Source organism: Rhinoraja longicauda, chromosome 35 (assembly GCF_053455715.1).
Source record: "Rhinoraja longicauda isolate Sanriku21f chromosome 35, sRhiLon1.1, whole genome shotgun sequence".
Lineage (NCBI taxonomy): Eukaryota > Metazoa > Chordata > Chondrichthyes > Rajiformes > Arhynchobatidae > Rhinoraja > Rhinoraja longicauda.
This window is the reverse complement of record NC_135987.1, coordinates 16,317,771-16,336,258: the sequence shown is the minus strand read 5'-3', so window position 1 is coordinate 16,336,258 and position 18,488 is coordinate 16,317,771. Positions and strand designations below refer to the sequence as shown.

Below are 18,488 nucleotides of genomic sequence, written 5' to 3'. Positions count from 1 at the left end.
GGCGGAAAGCCACCATCATTGCGCTACCAAAACCAAACAAGCCTGCGGACGACGCAAGGAACTATCGGCCCATCTCACTCCTCTGTGTCCCGCACAAGCTGCTCGAACGGCTTCTCCTGGCCCGGCTCGATCCAATTGTTGACCCTCAACTACCCGCTGAATGAAGCCGGATTTTGGCGTGGACGCTGCACCATGCACCAAATAGTCAAGCTGACCAATGACATCGAAGACATCACAAGGCGGGCATCACACTGGTGGACCTCACCGCTGCCTATGATACTGTGTGGCACCAGGGCCTGATCTTGAAGCACCTCCGCACCATCACCGACCGTCATTTAGTGCGGTTCCCTGCCAACATCCTTGCCAACCGCAGTTTTGTACTCAAGACCAGCGACAGACAATCTAGCCGACCGCGACGCCTAAGAAACGGAATCCCCCAAGGCTCGGTACTGGCCCCCATGCTTGGCCATACTGCAATCGGTCACGAGCTGGTCAAATGTTGAGGATGTGCTCTCGGCGGATATGGAACTTGTCGCGGGCTACCTTAAGACCTGGAGACTAAAACTGAGTGTGGCAAAAACCACCACAACGGCCTTTCACCTGAACAACAAGGAAGCTCAACGCCAGCTCACCGTCACCCTCAATGGGTCACCCCTACCCAACAACCCATTTCCTACACATCTCGGGGTGAAACTAGATCGGCAGCTGACCTACAAGCAACACCTTAAAGCTCTCCATGCTAAAGTCTTGGTACGGAACAACCTCCTGCGTTGCTTGGCCGGATCGTCATGGGGCGCCAGGACATCTACTCTTCGAACCAGTGCTCTTGCACTCGTGTACAGCGCCGCTGAGTACGCCGCCCCAGCATGGTGCCGCAGCGCTCATACCAACAAGCTAGACGCCACCCTCAACGACACCATGCGGATCATCACTGGCTGCCTGCACCCTACTCCGACGGATCTCCTGCCGGTGCTCGCAGGTATCGCACCCGCCAAGCTTCGCAGAGAGTTCTTCACTCATAGGCTGGTGTGCAAGGCCCCATCGGATGCCAAACATCCTTTGCACCACCTCGCCCAGGATTCACAGCAACTGGGACCTCAACGCCTGTCGTCTCGTCGCCCTTTCTCCCGTCATGCAGCGACCCTCTGTGGCTCCGGTTTCAACATACTAGGAGCATGGAGAACCAGCTGGGAACAGACATCGCCACCTCCTCAATTCACTGTCGCACCGAACACCACAGCCCCACCCGGCTCGGACACGCCCCGCAAAGAGTGGGTCGCCCTGAACCGGCTCCGCACAGGGGTCGGCCGCTTCAACGCCAACATGCATCGTTGGGGGTTGCGTCCATCAGCAGCCTGCGTGTGTGGAGCAGACCAGCAAACAGCGCAGCACGGCATTTTCGACTGCACTGTCCTCCGTCCCCCTGGTGGAGGGGTAGACCTCACGGCCCTCGACAACAGCACATTGCACTGGCTACAGCACCTGGAGGGCGTTACATAATTTCTGCTGCCTCAAACGCAAGAAGAAGAAACTATTTGTTAACTTGTTTCTTTGCATCTCCATATACCACCATCCTCCCTCTTTGCGAATGTGGTCTTTTCCACTTGCAGCTCTTCTGACTTTTCTGCACTGGCTTCCATTGGTCTTACAGTAGCTGTGGCTCTTTGACGCCAAGAAAAGTTTAAGTGCAAATCTGTTGTCCCCAGCAAGCAGCTCTGTGTTTCCATGTCATGCATGGAGAACAGGCCTCCTCATCCCACCAATACAAGGGCAGCCAAGTGAGCATTCTTTGAACTGCTCCAATGCAGGTCATTCCTTAATTTGTATTTCTGCATCTGCTTTAACCGCTATTGCAATATATCCCCACACTCCAGTAACTCTGCATCCTGTTCCCAAGCCATTTCTCTATCCATGTGTAACCCCCTCCTTAATGCCATCTGCTTTCATTTTCACAGCGCGTTTCTTATCTGGCACCTTGGCTAACATGTACTGAAAATCAATTTCTACCTCCGCCGTATCCCTGTATTTATTCTCTGCGATTTCCTCGAAAAATTCAATTAGATTAGTCAAGCACAACTTGCATTTTAAAAACCCGCCACTGGTGGTAAACTCCTCTCTGAACCAGTTCCATACTGTCCAGTGAAGAGACAAATATGACCTTAGATTTGCAATTACCTTTAAAGAGTGGTCACAGTTGCATTATGGTTTAAACGTTAATATTTCAGCTTTATTATTTTGGTTTAGCTGTGGGTGTTGAGAGTTTTACTTGGCAAATCGAATAGTTTTGCTAATTTTTGTATTAATTGCCTGCTAGATATATTAACTGATAAGTCCAACTAAATTGAAATCGATAGCCAGGACAATTAAAGTCTGAAGAATGATCCTGACCCAAAACGCCATCCATCCATTCCTTCCCCAGATAGACACAAAGTGCCGGAGTAACCCAGCGGGACAGGCAGCATCTCTGGAGAAAAGGAATGGGTGACGTTTTGGATCAAGGCCCTTCTTCAGGCTGAGCCTCTTCCTCAGACCCTCCCCAGGTGCTGTCTGACCTGCTGAGTTCCTTCAGCACTGTTTTTTATGCTCAAGGTCCCAGCATCTGCATGTGTCCCCATAACAATCAAAGACCGACTCAGATTTTATCTTAGTCATTCCTGCAAACACAACACCTTTTATTGTTGCTCCACTTTTGTGTTTTAAGCCTCATGACCTTTTCTCCAGCATCACACCGCTGAGCATTACTTCCTGTAAACAAATAACATTGTTCAGTGGCCTATAAGAACATTATGCCAGTCAGGTCTGGCATTCTTAAAGCAGACCAAATGAAAATGTAAATTCTGTGTGTCTAACATTAATCAATAAGACGTTTTATTGGTGAGAAAAAACATTTTTTAAATGACCTTTCAGTTGGTTTTTGAGGATGATTTCTTCTTTCTTTTGGTTAAAACCAAATACATTTAAGTCCCATTTACAAATCAATGCTGTAGCCAGTTTGCATGCAAAAATTGCATGTATGTAATTTTTCAAGGCAAACGGAATGCTATGCTGAAGAAGGGCCTCGACCTGAAACATCACCCAGTCCTTCTCTCCAGAGATGCGGCCTGTCCCACTGAGTTCCTCCAGCATTTTGTGTATATCTTCGGTTTAAACTGTAAGCAGTTCCGTCCTACGCCAATCTTTATTAGATGGGGAATGAAGTACAAAGGTAAGACCAGAGCCGAGGGAACAGCTTTGGTCTCCTTATGAAAGGAAATATTTTCATTGGAAACATTTCACAAGTCTAGTCTTTGCATTCATTCCTGAGATGAAGAGGTTTTCTCATGGAGAAAGATTAAGCAGGCTGGATCCATATTCATTGGAATTTGAGAAGAGAGAGGTGTGATCGTATCTGTGAGGACTTGGCAGGGTGGATTCATTGAGGGTGTTTACCACTCCTTGGGGTTCTAGAACTAGGTAGCAACTAATTTCAGAGAAAAGGGATTTTTACTTTACAAAGACCAAAGAAAAGTTCCTGGAGTCGCAAGGAACTGCAGATGCGCGAATCTTGAGCAAAACACAAAGCACTGGAGGAACTCAGTGGGTCAGGCAGCAAGGGAATAGACAGGCGGCCTTTCAAGTTGAGACTCCTCAGACCGAGGAAGGATCGGGAGGAGGAATCCCTTTCCTGTAGATCAAGAAACCTGGTGTGGAGGTTCAGTGATGTGATGTGTAGATGTAGGATCATCAATAAACCTGCAAGGAATTCAGAAGAAACCTCTTTGCCCAGGGAATGGTACGAACATGGAAGTTTGGGGGAATTTGGAGAGAGAAAGAAATAGAACTATAGAGGCACTAATCAGGAGGAATTATGGGAGTTGGTTTGTGTAAACTCCAGCCGTTGGGCCAAGTTACATCTTTCACTGCCTCAGATCATATGTAATTCTATATAGATAGAAATATCAGAGCTTCCTCCATACTGTGCTGCAGAATTCGTCTCAAGTCTGTAATGAACCTTGAGCCCAAATTCATCTGGTTGATAATAACATTGGGCTAAAACTCATGCTTTGAATTAGGTCACACTGACACACGTTGCAGAATATTTAAGAACTGTTCCACTCCATGTTATGTCTGCCAACATCCCTTTGTTTCCTCCAAGATTCCAAGCTGTCTATTTTAGATGTTAATAAGAACCTTGAGACATTTTCAATCAATAAGCTGTTTGATTTTAGTTGTTGAAACCATGCACAATACTTTATGCTCATTCAGTCTGTGTTTTGGCACATTGGTCGGTTCGCAAATGTGAATAATTATGCTGTTCTGTGACTCACAGCGATTTAGTTTCCTGTTGATAGCGAGGTCTGTTTTCATGTATTCACGGGTAGCCCTTTCTAAGAAATGCTAATTCGAGCTATGTGTGTATGTGTGTATTTTAATTTGTGTGTCTGTGAGTGCTTGTGTGTTCGTGTGCGCGAATAAGTGTGTATGTATGTGTGTTCTTGCGTGTGTATGCATGTGTGAGCGCATGTGCGAGCATATACATATGAGTGTATGTGAGTGTGCGTGTGTAGTTACAGGGTTCAGCTCAGGCGATGATACCTAGATTTATAAGAAAATAACTGCAGATGCTGGTACAAATCGAAGGTATTTATTCACAAAATGCTGGAGTAACTCAGCAGGTCAGGCAGCATCTCAGGAGAGAAGGAATGGGTGACGTTTCGGGTCAAGACCCTTCTTCAGACTTCAGTCTGAAGTCTGAAGAAGGGTCTCGACCCGAAACGTCGCCCATTCCTTCTCTCCTGAGATGCTGCCTGACCTGCTGAGTTACTCCAGTACCTAGATTTATTGTGTTGTCAACAGAGGATGGATAAGGAATGGATAAGGAATGGAGCATCCATCAATAAGTAACCACCTTTTACATTTGAAGATATACAACAATACAGATTACATTTCTATAACATCTTCCAAATCCCTTTAGATATTCAAAACACTTTACAATGAAGTGTTTCTGGAGTGTAATTACTGTTGGAAGAAACACAATAACATCGCTAACTTACTCAAGGTCAGGTCCCACAGCCAGATTGTGATGATGATCTGAAAACTTGAATTACAGGCAGTGGGGTTTAGAATTTGGCCAAGACACAAGCAGACAGCTCCTCCGGGATTTCTAGGACTGCAGTTCTTGGAAATAATGCCTCGGGGTCATTCACATCCTGAGCCAGCAGACAGGGGCTAAGGTTAAGACAGCATACAAATCAAACCACCACGCGGTGTAGGCCACTCCCTCGCTGGAGTGCTAGCCCAGATTGCTGTGCGCAAGGGAGAATTGAACCCTTAACCTTTAAACGTGCAGTTGTGTGTGCCACCCGGAGAGACAAGGCTAAAATAATGATTAAAGGAAATATTTGTACTAATATATTTCATCAAACATGTCTAAAAGTATTTTGCAGAGTTAAAAGAATAGATCAAAGAGCTTGAGTTTTTCAATCTCCAGGGTGCATTCCAGCCAGCCGTAACTGGGAATATTCACACCAAATTGGCAGCACAGAAGATGCCATTTAGCCCGACACTTCCTCGTTGGTATTTATTTCACAAAATGCTGGAGTAACTCAGCAGGTCAGGCAGCATCACAGGAGAGAAGGAACCCCAACCCTGGGCACTTTCCCCTGCAACCGCACGAGATGCAACACCTGTCCCTTTACCTCCCCCCTCAACTCCATCCAAGGACCCAAACAGTCTTTCCAGGTGATACAGAGATTCACCTGCACCTCCTCCAACCTCATCTATTGCATCCCGCTGCTCCAGATGTCAACTTATTTACATCGGCGAAACCAAGCGCAGGCTCGGCGATCGCTTCGCTGAACACCTGCGCTCGGTCCGCATTGACCAAACTGATCTCCCGGTGGCCGGGCACTTCAACTCCCCCTCCCATTCCCAGTCTGACCTTTCTGTCATGGGCCTCCTCCAGTGCCATAGTGAGGCCCGCCGGAAATTGGAGGAACAGCACCTCATATTTCGCCTGGGCAGTTTGCAGCCCAGTGGTATGAACATCGACTTCTCCAACTTTAGATAGTTCCTCTGTCCCTCCCTTCCCCTCCTCCTTCCCAGATCTCCCTCTATCTTCCTGTCCCCACCTATATCCTTCCTTTGTCCCGCCCCCCTGACATCAGTCTGAAGAAGGGTCTCGACCCGAAACGTCACCCATTCCTTCTCTCCCGAGATGCTGCCTGACCTGCTGAGTTACTCCAGCATTTTGTGAAATAAATACCTTCGATTTGTACCAGCATCTGCAGTTATTTTCTTATACTTCCTCGTTGGTGTTTATGTTGGTGTTAAACCAGGTTTCCACTGCTCACCTGATTTTAAACAACTTTGAGCTGCGTGTTCCTCTAACTACAGTGCATCTACATGGTGCTCAGTTTAGTGTTCAGGGTGCATGCCCAGGAATGAGAGAGAGCTGATGGAGTCAGTGCTAAAAGGTGTCACTGTGGCATTATATATAGAAAGATGTATTATTGACAGCACAGCTGGTTTACATCGAAGATAGTCACAAAATGCTGGAGTAACTCAGCGGGACAGACAGCATCTCTGGAGAGAAGGAATGGGTGACGTTTCGGGTAGAGTCTGAAGCAGGGACTCGACCCTTAACGTCACCCATTCTTTCCATCCAGAGATGCTGCCTGTTCCGTTGAGTTACTCCAGCATTTTGTGTCTATCTCCTTGCGTGAACAGAGTTACGATAGGGATTGGTTACAAGCTAATCAGATATTGGATCAGGCTTTAGCAGTTAAGTGGTCAGCACCATCAGATAGGTTCACATCTGACAGTTTCTCTCTATCAGATCCTTCAACCATCTTCAGAATCTCTTAATCAATGGGCCAGTAGAGAAGAATATAAGCTTCATTATCCAGGGGAATTTCATTTCCTCATCTGTCATAGATCTAATAAGTTTCAAGCTGCTGAAGATTATGGGTTCAATCTCCAAATCAGGAACATATGCCTGGAATATGGGCCAACGTATTAATGCAGAATTGTGTTGTTGAAGGTTCTGCAGGAGCCCTGTCCCTGTAGATGAGGTGAATATTAACCATCCCCTAGATTGTTGTAAAAAGATCAGTCCTTGTAGATTATTGGTGGGCCGTCAGTGTTATTTGGTTCTCCTGGTTTAATGTTGTTTGCTTTAAGTTCACACATCGACCAGTGTTGCCACAAAGCCTGGCAGCTGCACATTGGCTGGGTGGTTGTTTATTGGGATCATGCTGTGCACTAAGTAGTATAAGAAAATAACTGCAGATGCTGGTACAAATCGATTTATTCACAAAATGCTGGAGTAACTCAGCAGGTTAGTCAGCATCTCGGGAGAGAAGGAATGGGTGATGTTTCGGGTCGAGACCCTTCTTCAGACTGAAGAAGGATCTCGACCCGAAACGTCACCCATTCCTTCTCTCCTGAGATGCTGCCTGACCTGCTGAGTTACTCCAGCATTTTGTGAATAAAATGCTGTGCACTAAAGCACCTTCAGTTTGCCACATCAGAGTGATTCGATATGTAGAAGGTGCCCTAAGGGACATTACTATAGCAACATTTCAAAGACACTTGGACAGGTACATAGATCGGAAAGGTTGAGGGGGATATAGGCCAAACACATGCAGGTGTGATTAGTGTATATGGGGCATTTTTGTTTGCATGGACAAGTTGGGCTGAACCACCTGTTTGCGTGCTGTGTGTCTCTTTTGAATTGGAGCATTAGTGTGAGCTTATCGGTGATAACTGAGAGAAGTACATAAAATAGAAACATAGAAACATAGAAAATAGGTGCAGGAGTAGGCCATTCGGCCCTTCGAGCCTGCACCGCCATTCAATATGATCATGGCTGATCATCCAACTCAGTATCCCGTACCTGCCTTCTCTCCATGCCCCCTGATCCCTTTAGCCACAAGAGCCACATCTAACTCCCTCTTAAATATAGCCAATGAACTGGCCTCAACTACCTTCTGTGGCAGAGAATTCCACAGATTCACCACTCTCTGTGTGAAAAAAAACGTTCTCATCTCGGTCCTAAAAGACTTCCCCCTTATCCTTAAACTGTGACCCCTTGTTCTGGACTTCCCCAACATCGGGAACAATCTTCCTGCATCTAGCCTGTCCAACCCCTTAAGAATTTTGTAAGTTTCTATAAGATCCCACCTAGCGAGTACAAGCCGAGTCTATCCAGTCTTTCTTCATATGAAAGTCCTGCCATCCCAGGACTTTCATATGAGAGGCATAGATAGGGTACACACTCCCTAGGTGGAAGCATCAAAGTATAGAGGGAATAGCTTAAAAGTGGCATGGGCAAAGTGTGAAGGTGATGTGTAGGTCAAGGTTTGTACACAGAGGGTTTTGGGTGCCTGCCAGGGGGTGGCGGTGAACAAGATATCAGTGCAATATGTAATTCGTTGAAAGAAACACGTCCAAAATCGTACAAGAGGTGCATAGTGTTCCATTGTTGAGGGAGGGTTAGGATTCTGTGAGTCGGTTCAATAACCTGATCGTTGTGGTTAAGTAGCTGTTCCTGAACCCTGGTGGTGTGTGACTACAAGCTTCTGTACCTCCTGCCCGATGGCAGCAGTCAGAAGAGGGATTAAAATTGTGAATCAGTGTGGCAAGATAAATGGGAAAAGTTCACCTCTATATTCCAAGTTTGTCATAATCTAAGGAGGCACAATGGCGTGGCCAGAGAATCACTGCCTTCCACTGACCTGGTTCAATCCTCAAATCCAGAAATGTCAATTTATTTTAGTTTATTGCCACAGGTAAAGTGAAAAGCTTTTGTTGCGTGCTAACCAGTCAGCGGAAAGACAATACATGATTACACAATACATAATCCTGGATTTCCTCCTGACTGGGTTATTCCACAACCCAGATACGTGTGGATTGGTAGGTTAATTGTCCACTGTAAATTGCCCTGGGTGTGTATGTGAGCGGTAGAATGTGGGAAAGATTGATGAGAAAGTGTCAAGAATAAACGAGTGTGCTTAATGGCCAGTGAAGTCCCAGTGAAAGGATTGTTTAACTCTGTGATAGAATTGAAGAATAAATCCGGATTGATTCGTTTTTGAATTAGAGATAAGAAGAAGCAATGAATTCTCTCACATGTTGTGACTTCGGGAGGCATTTGAAATCATTTGAAGATGCTCCCTAACCTGAGTCCCAAATTTGGATTGAATGGAGCTTAAAGCTAATGCGAAGTGAAGATGGGTAAAAAATATAGAGAACAGGATTTGGTGGGGAGGATTGTGAGCAAGAAAGGGCTGATTAGAGTCAGCGAGGATGGCCAACATAAAGGCAAGGAGCATGCCCAGGATTTAGCGCTGGAATTTATCTGTGCCAAAACAAGAGGTGTTTCTGCGGACAAGGTACAAGGAAGGCAATCAATGGGGGGAGAAGACTGGTGGGAGATAGAGACAAGTCTCTCCCAGGCAGTGGCACGGGGGGAAGGGGGAGGGGGGAGATTCAGGGGTAGACACAAAAAGCTGGAGTAACAGAGCATCTCTGGAGAAAAGGAATAGGGTCGAGACCCTCATACTGTTGCTGTTATGTTTGCGTGCCACTGTATGTTTCATTTTTTTCCTTAGTACCTAATCAGATGTACAGCACTTTGGTCAACGTGGGTTGTTTTTAAATGTGCTATACAAATAAAATTGACTTGACTTGACCCTTCTCCGGCTCATCGTCTTCTTCAGATTCAGAGATTCAGGGGCTTTTGCAGTGGAGCAGCCAGAGAGAGAGGGAGAGGGAAGGAGAGAGAGAGGGAAGGGGAGAGAGAGAGGGAAGGAGAGAGAGAGTGAAGGAGAGAGAGGAATAACCCAGGTAGAAGGGAAGGCGGCTGGATGTGCGAGGCGTTGATGTGTGGGTTTGTTATCTGGGGAGATACAACACGCCGGGGCTCGGCATGTGGGCTGTAGCTGTCGTGCTAAACCCGAGCGCGGCTTATTTATTTACATCCTCTCTCTCTCTCTCTCTCTCTCTCTCTCTCTCTCTCTCTCTCTCTCTTCTCTCTCTTCTCTCTCTTCTCTCTTCTCACTCTCTCTCTCTCCCTCTCTCTCCCTTTGCATGTGCAAGAATGCACTTTGATTGCGAGGATCTGAAAGGCGAGCGAGTGAAACGCAACCCCCGCTCAGGCTCAAAGTGCGAGCAAGTCCTCTGTTGATGCGACTCTCGGGGTACTGACCCCCCAACCCCCCCCGGCTGCTGTTGGACCACCTGGACTGTGAGCCACTTGCTCCATGAACCGCTGCTTCAGGTGAGACCTGCCGCTGATCTGATTAAACTTTGCAACTGACCCTGTGCATCTGCTGGATCTTTTATTTTTGTCCCCCCCCCCCCCCCCCCCTTTCAGGTCTGTGTGCTGCTTGTTATTTATAGGCAATTGTTTAATTATTTGTGTGCGTATATGTAGTGCAATGTGGTGTGCGGTGTGGTGTGCGTGTGTGATTCAATGCTAAACCCCACCGCAGATGCGCTTCGGTGAGGATTGCAGAGGTCTCCGGCAGCTCCCCGTCACCTGATGTGTGGGGTGAGTCCAGACCCACAAGGAAGGGGCAACTCCCCTGGTGCCCCCCTGTACCCAGGGGATTTGCAAAGCGCACGCACACACACTCACACACACATATACACACTCACACACACACACCCCACACACACTCACATATACATACATTCACATACACACACTAACTCACATACACACTCACACACATACATACACTCACACATACATACACACACACTCGCATATACACACATTCACATTCACATACACACTCACACATACACACATACACATTCACATATACATACATACACACACTCACACATACACACTCACACATACACACACACTCACACACACACACACACACACATACACACACACACACTCACACATACACACTCACACATACACATACACACACACACTCACATATACACACATTCACATACACGTACATACATACACATACATACATGCATACACATACATACAGTACATAAACATACACACACACACATACACATACATATATACACACACACTCACATATACACACATACACATTCACATACACATACATACATACACACACATACATACAGTACATAAACATACACTCACCCACACATACGCGCATACACACACACTCACACATACACACACACACACATACACTCACACACACAGATATGTCCTTACACATACATACATACACCCATACATACATACACTCACTCACACACACACGCACACACGCACACACGCACACACACTCACACACTCACACACACACACACATACTCACACACACACACACACACACACACAAACACACACTCACACACACACTCACACACTCACACACACACACTCACACACACACACACACACACACACACACACACACACTCACACACACACGCACACACACTCACACTCACACACTCACACACACACACACACACACACACACTCACACACACATACACACACACACACACACATACACAAATCAGACAACAGGTTGATCTCTGGACATGCAAGAGTTCCCATTTGAGCATGAGAGGAGGAAGGAGCTGCCAGGCATCTGAGCAATTCCCTGCAAAATAAAAATATGTCACTTATGTTATATAAACATTCCCTGTCCTTGGCGTTGTGATCTGGACGGATCCACACCTGGGTGCTTGTGCTTGCGTGGATGATCCCAGTTTGGCCGGTGTTAGACATGGTGATCCCTGCGCCTTTATTTAACAGACAGCTCGCATGTGCAGAGTGGCTGATTGTCCTCATGTGAATGGGCGGCCATCCCATGTCGGGCCGGCATGGCAGCTGGGGGTTTAGCTGGAGCTGCAGCTGCTCAGGTAGGTGCTTTCGTCTTGTCTGTCTGCCCGGTGGTGCTTGGACAGGGCACGGCATCAGCCCACCACCTCTCCCAGCGGGAGGTTTGCCGTGATCGGCTGGCCTTGAGGGGAAGAGGTGTTCGGGTCTCTGCTGGTCTTGGGGAAGAATCCAGCAAGAGAATCAAGATCTGAGACTCTTCTTATATTGGAGTGACTGTGAATCTGCTGCTGTTCGGAGAGAAATTCAAAGACTCTGCTCATGTTAAAGGAGAGATTCCAGGAATCTGCTGGTTTCGGAGGAAAGATTATTGTCTCTGCTGCTCTTGTGAGAGAGTATCCAGGTCTTGGAGGAAGAATATGGACTGCTGGCCGTGGGAGAGTGGCGGCAGGCCTCTCCTGGTTTTGGTGGGGAAGATTATGGACTCTGGTGGTGTTTGGAAAAATATTCCAGTCGCTTCACGTCTTGGGGTGAAAGATTCTGGACTGGTTTGATATTTGAGGGAAAGCTTCCAGTCTGTGTGGTGCTGGAGTTGGGTATCGGAGACACTGCCGATCTCGGGAGAGAGATTCCAGTGTCCAATGTTCTTGGAGATGAATAACTGAGACCTTGCGAGTCTTGGAAAGATTCTGGGTTTCAGGTTGGTGTTGGGGGGGGGGGGGGGGATTCTAGGACTCTATTGGTGTTAGGGAGAGGATTCTGGGTCCATGCTGGTCTTCGGGAAGATCATGGGTTGTCAATGAGTCATGTACTCCTTTGAAGCTATCGGACATGTCCAGTCCCCAAGCAGACCGGTGTCAGTATGCTAGCTGATAACAGTGACCATGGGGAAATCCGGAGGATCTGGAATTGTACATCCTATCTGCCGCATGAACTAGTCACGGTGGAGGGAGGGGCATGAAATCATTCATAGGCAGTTTTGCTTTACAACAGCTCTGGATGTGAAGGTCGGTTGACTTATTGAAACAGTTTTGCTGATTAATCACTGCCATCTCCTCAGCAGCCAATGGTCCCCATGTATGCCAGCACAACAATAACTGGTACTTCAAACTGATTAAAACTATTATATCCAACATGGTATTCAAGAAAAATATTGCTTTCAAATCTGAAGCTAAAACAGAATCTGCTGGTAATAGTTGATCGGGCAGCATCTGCAGAGAGAGAATAGAGTTGTAATTTCAGCCTGTTTTCCTTTCTCTGCAGATGCTGCCTGGCCTGCTGGGTATCTCCACTGCTGTCTGCTTGTATTTCAGATTTCCTACAGTTTGTCTTTTGCTTTAATAAGGAACTCATCAGGGCCTCTCCCAGTGAATAGTGAGTTGGTCAGTCTTGTTACCCCTCTGGGGAAGGGTTCTTTTTAGATTTTTTTTTAGATTTAGAGATACAGCGCGGAAACAGGCCCTTCGGCCCATCGGGGTCCGCGCCGCCCAGCGATCCCCACACATTAACGCTAACCTGCACACCCTAGGGACAATTTTTACATTTGCCCAGCCAATTAACCTACATACCTGGACATCTTTGGAGTGTGGGAGGAAACCGAAGATCTCGGAGAAAACCCACGCAGGTCACGGGAAGAACGTACAAACTCCGTACAGACGGCGCCCGTAGTCAGGATCGAACCTGAGTCTCCGGCGCTGCATTCGCTGTAAGGCAGCAACTCTACCGCTGCTCCACCGTGTCGTTCTGACGCGGAACATCACCTGTTCCTTCTCTCCTGAGATGCTGCCTGCCATGCTGAGTTACTCCAGCATTTTGTGTCTATCCTCATGCTGCCTGACCTGCTGAGTTACTCCAGCACTTTGTGTCTACCCACAGGAGACCTTCTTGGCTTTGAATTAAAACCCCTCCTAACTCCACAGACTCTGAATGTGATGGAAGGCACACATTTTCTGCACCCGACCTGATCATCACCACAAATTTAAAATTTCAAACATGTTATTGGTCTGTTTAAAGTTGAGACAGCAAATATTGATCAAGAACAGAGGAAACTGGGTATTAATAAGCAAAACACCCTGGCCTGGACAAAGTACTGAACAAGCACAACATGACCTGGTTCCACACCTAAATGTCTCTTCAGAGTGTTTTATGTACATCACTCCCCCAGATCCAACCGGGGTGGTCAGGACTCATTAGGTAGCAAGGCTCTTGTTACACCACCTCACTGATCTCTGGGGTGGAGTGTTTACTCTCGCTTGGTGGTTGAAGCAACTGTGAGGAAGCTGGAGGAGTAAACGAGGAAAGCAGGAACGGAGTGTAATGTTGCTGAGATGAGGTGAAGCAGAGTGGGAGGGACATAAACAGCAACAAAATCCGAAACACTTTCAGTTTATGTGGTGCCCAAGAATATCCCAAGGCTCCACGCATAAGAACAACATTTTCACACAGAGGGCCAAAGCCAGTCTGAATAACAGTTCCGACCCGAAACGTCACCTTTGCATGTTCTCCAGAGATGCTGCCTTACCTGCTGAGTTACTCCAGCACTTTGTGTCTTTTTTGTTTATTAACCAGCATCTGCAGTTCTTTGCTTCTACATTCTCATGCAGAAGGTGGTTTGTGTATGAAATCAGCTGCTTGAGGAAGTACTTGAGGTGGGTACAATAACAACATTTAGGGGCCATTTGGACAGGTACATGAATTGGAAAGGTTTAGAAGGATATGGGTCAAATGCAGGCAAATGGGACCAGCTTAGATGGGGCATCCTGGTTGGCAGCATGGCAATTTGGACCTGTTTCCATGTTGTATGACTCTATGACGTTATAAAAATAGGTAGCAAAAATGCACCATTTGGCCCTACATGCACAGTGTACTATTCACGGCTAATCATTTTACCTCCGTACCATTCTCCTGCACCCACCCCATACCCCTTGTTTCCCTTAATATTTAAAAATATTTGTCATGGGGTCATAGAGAAAATGTTGCCTTGAACACACTTAATGACTGAAACTTCACAGGCTTCTTTGATGGAGAATTCCAAAGACTTACTGCCATGTAGGTGAAGAAATGTCTTTATATCTTGAATATTGTATTGTGTATAACATTATATTTTGAAATTATGTGGGTGCAGACACTGTCTGTGGCCGAGGACAACCATCATTCTTTCATCCAAGCTCTCCAATGCCATTAGAATTTAGTCAATTTCTAAGCATTTGCCTAAACTCCCATTCTGATTCGTCTCTGCTCATACACTCATCCGAGGATTGAACCTTCACAAAAGATTACAGATAAAAAATTGACATGGTGCTATGTACAGTGATGATATGCAGATGACAAAGAGTTTGCTTTTATATCACATAGAGCTAGAAAAAAAGATATATTGAGATAAGGAATTCCAGAGTCGAGTGTCAAGTCATGAATGTTTAATTGCCATATAAACCAGGACCGGAACAATGAATTTCTTATTTACTGCTGATTTACAGCCACATTAAATGCAACATAACAATAAATAAATATACAATAAATTATCGGTTGTTCTAGATAAACCGACCGTGATTGTACCAGCCAAAGTACACAGTGCAATCTTACCAGTGCGCGTTCCTTATTAATTCGATGCTGAGGTAGGGGTCTGGTTAGGGTTGTGGTGGGCGATTCAAGAGCCTGGTAGTTGACCGGAAGAAGCTGCTCTTGAACCTGGAGGCAATGGATCTGTAGCGCCGGTACCTTCAGGCCATTCCTCCTGATGGCCGCAGTGATTCAAAAGTGTGGTCAGGAATGTGTGGGTCTTTGATGTTATTAGCTGTCTTCCTGAGGCAGTGCTATCTGTAGATCCCCTTGGTGGTGGGAAGATTAGTACCCATGATGGACTGGACAATGTTCTTCACTTTATCCAGCCTACTTCATTCTTGAGCTTTCAAATTCCCGAAACTAGGCCCTGATGCAGTGTGCTCCACATCGCACACCTGTAGAGGTTCTATAGAACATCCAGTGTTTGGCCAACTATGCTCAAACAGTTAATCCTGAGGCTGGAACTAGAGGAGCCATTTCCATCACCCTCTGGAGGATGATAAGGTGAAAGGAAGAAGTCCCATGGAGGAATTGGAAAGCAAGGATGGACTAGTTGGGCTAAAGGGACCAACATTATGCTATAAATTCAATTTCATTAGCTTGCGAGAGCTGGAATTGGCAGAGTCTTTATCCTCGTGAATATGTACTGCAGCCAATCCATGCCAGTCCTGCACAATTACTTGAGCTGCCTCCCTCATGTCCTCCAGGTTGTGAGACCTGGGTTCATTCTTAACTCTGTCAGAAGGAACTGCAGATGCTGGTTCACACTGAAGATAGTCACAAAATGCTGGAGTAACTCAGCGGGTCAGGCAACATCTCTGAAGAAAAGGAATAGGTGATGTTTTGGGTCGAGACCCTTCTTCAGACTGAACTGTTGTTTTTTTCTGTGTGGAGTTTGCACGTAATTCTTGTGATGAAGTGATCGCCCCTGTGCATTCCTCTCTCCTTCCACACCCTAAAGAGGTGAGGGGTTGCTCAGTGGTAGAATCTGGGGGAGAGGGGTTTGGTGGTGAGATTGTGGGGTGAAAAGGTTGGGGAAATGGAAAATGAGTGGGGAAATGGGATGGCTCCATGATGGTCTTAGTGGTTGGAATGATCAGCCATGATCACATTGAATGGCGGTGCTGGCTCGAAGGGCCGAATGGCCTCCTCCTGCCCCTATTGTCTATTGTCTATTGTCTATAATGGCCTCCTTCAATGTCATCAGGAAGTCCCAACTCTATGATGAACTGTGGGGGGGGGGGGATTATTGACGTTGGTTGATGGCAGTCAAGGAATGTGCTCTTTGTTCTGACAGTCTGAGGGGGCTTCATTGTGACTTTACCCTCTCTTCAAAGATAAAGCCTGGCAATGCTGAGCCCGTCACTGGTGGAGGCAGGTGTCCCCTGTTGGAGGATTATCTTGAATCTTGTTCTTTCGGGAACCAGCATCAGTGAGGGTGAAATGTTAATTCTAGTTATTGTCTTGTGTGGGAGTTAACATATGGGGACGGTTAATTGATCCCACCCACTCAAGTCAATGTCAGGAATTGTTTACCGGTGAAAGGTTCATCGTTGTGCAATTTCAGGCTCTGTGGTTTTCTTGTGGTTCCTGTCTGTAACTGCCTCCAGCTCCACGAACTTCTGTGAAATTTCCGGCCCTCCAAATTTGTCTCTCTTACATCCCCAAATTCCATTGATGGGCCTCAAGGAACTGTGGATGCTGGTGTACAAAACAAAGCCCTACAAAGAGCTGGAGTAACTCAGCGGGTCAGGCAACACCTGTGGAGGATAGGTGTAATTTCGGGTTGAGACCCTTCTCCAATCTGAAGAAGGCTCCCGACCAGAAACATCACCTATCCATGTCCTCCCAAGATGCTGCCTGGCCCACTGAGTTACTCCAGCACTTTGTGCTTCCAGTCTCCTTTGGTTTGACCCTGAGAGTCATGTCTTCAGAGAGCTCGACCTTGAGCCCTGGATTTCCCAATGTTCCTCCACTTTGCTTTCTCTTTATGTATGCAGCATCCCAAGGATATCCACAGGAAGACAAACCGTTGGCTCTGAGCCACACTTTGTAACAAGTTCATAAGTTCATAAGTTCTCAGAGCAGAATTAGGCCCATCAAGCCTACTCCGCCATTCAATCATGGCTGATCCATCTTCCCCTCACAACCCCATTCTTCTGCCTTCTCCCCATGACCCCTGACACCCGTACTAATCTAGAAACCAGGAACCTCATCCCTGGATACGGAGTTGGAGAGGTGGAGGGGTGGAATGCTGGTGCCCAAGGCATGAGTAAACGTAGACCTGACTATCAGTGCTGGGTTGATAACGTTCATGTGGCCATACCTAGAGGGGGAGGACTTTGCAAAGGTTGTAGAGCTGGAGGAGGTTACACATCTATGGAGGAATGAGGTCCCTGAGGTATTTGAACACAAGGATGAGAGTTATAAAATCTAGCCTTTGCTCGGTTGATATGGGATTCAGTTAGTATATGGGTTCTGGATGACCTGGAGTTTACAGTGGGTACAAAATATGATGGTTTATCCCTTTAAAATTATCTGTCTTTGATATGATGCCATGGCTCCATACAGAGGAGTATTAGTAGACCTTGGCTTGCAATCAAAACATTCCTGTATGGCAGCACCAACAACAACCAGTTTGGATTAACAATCGAGATTTCCAAGCTCACATGCCAGTTATCTCCCTTTCTGCAGTCTAATTTTCATGTAGATCCGCACAGAAATCCTTGAATTCTGGCTTGTAATTTTTCAAAATGCAGCACGGTTTTCAAGCATTTCTCCCACTCCTAAATACGCGCCTGTCTCACTCCCAACCAGCCGAATATGGAAATAAAATTCCCTCTGCTGTTAATCAGCCTAGTCTCTGGAGCTGCCTGCTGCCTCTTGATTCATCGCGTGTGCGTGTGGGTGTGATTGTGTGTGTGTGTTCTGGAGAGATGTTTTATGTGGGGGTGGGTGCGAGTGCACGTAATTTACGGCACATGAAGGCCATTCAGCCCATCGTGTCAATATCATAGAATCAAAGTTGTACAACACAAATGGAGGCCATTTGCCCCATCTCACCTTTGCTAACCAGAATGCCTATTGATGCTAATCCCATTTTTCTGTATTTAGCCCTTATCCCTCTATTTATTTC

At 46.5% G+C, this 18,488-nt stretch overlaps 1 protein-coding gene across 7 annotated transcripts in view; it reads left to right on the top strand.

Moving 5' to 3' along the window:
• LOC144609897 (ras-GEF domain-containing family member 1A-like) overlaps positions 1-18,488 on the top strand; it is a 203,909-nt gene that overhangs the window by 121,166 nt on the left and 64,255 nt on the right. For 2 of the 7 annotated variants that reach the window (XM_078428283.1, XM_078428281.1), the window contains 2 exons: positions 10,081-10,261; positions 11,768-11,874. The exons of 2 other annotated variants lie outside the window; for them this stretch is intronic. In XM_078428283.1, coding sequence (XP_078284409.1) covers positions 11,836-11,874 — 39 coding nt within the window. In that variant the 5' untranslated portion in view covers positions 10,081-10,261; positions 11,768-11,835. Of the gene's footprint in view, positions 1-9,224; positions 9,375-9,908; positions 10,262-11,767; positions 11,875-18,488 lie in introns of those variants that run through there. 3 more of the 7 variants (XM_078428284.1, XM_078428282.1, XM_078428286.1) reach the window with 3 other exon arrangements.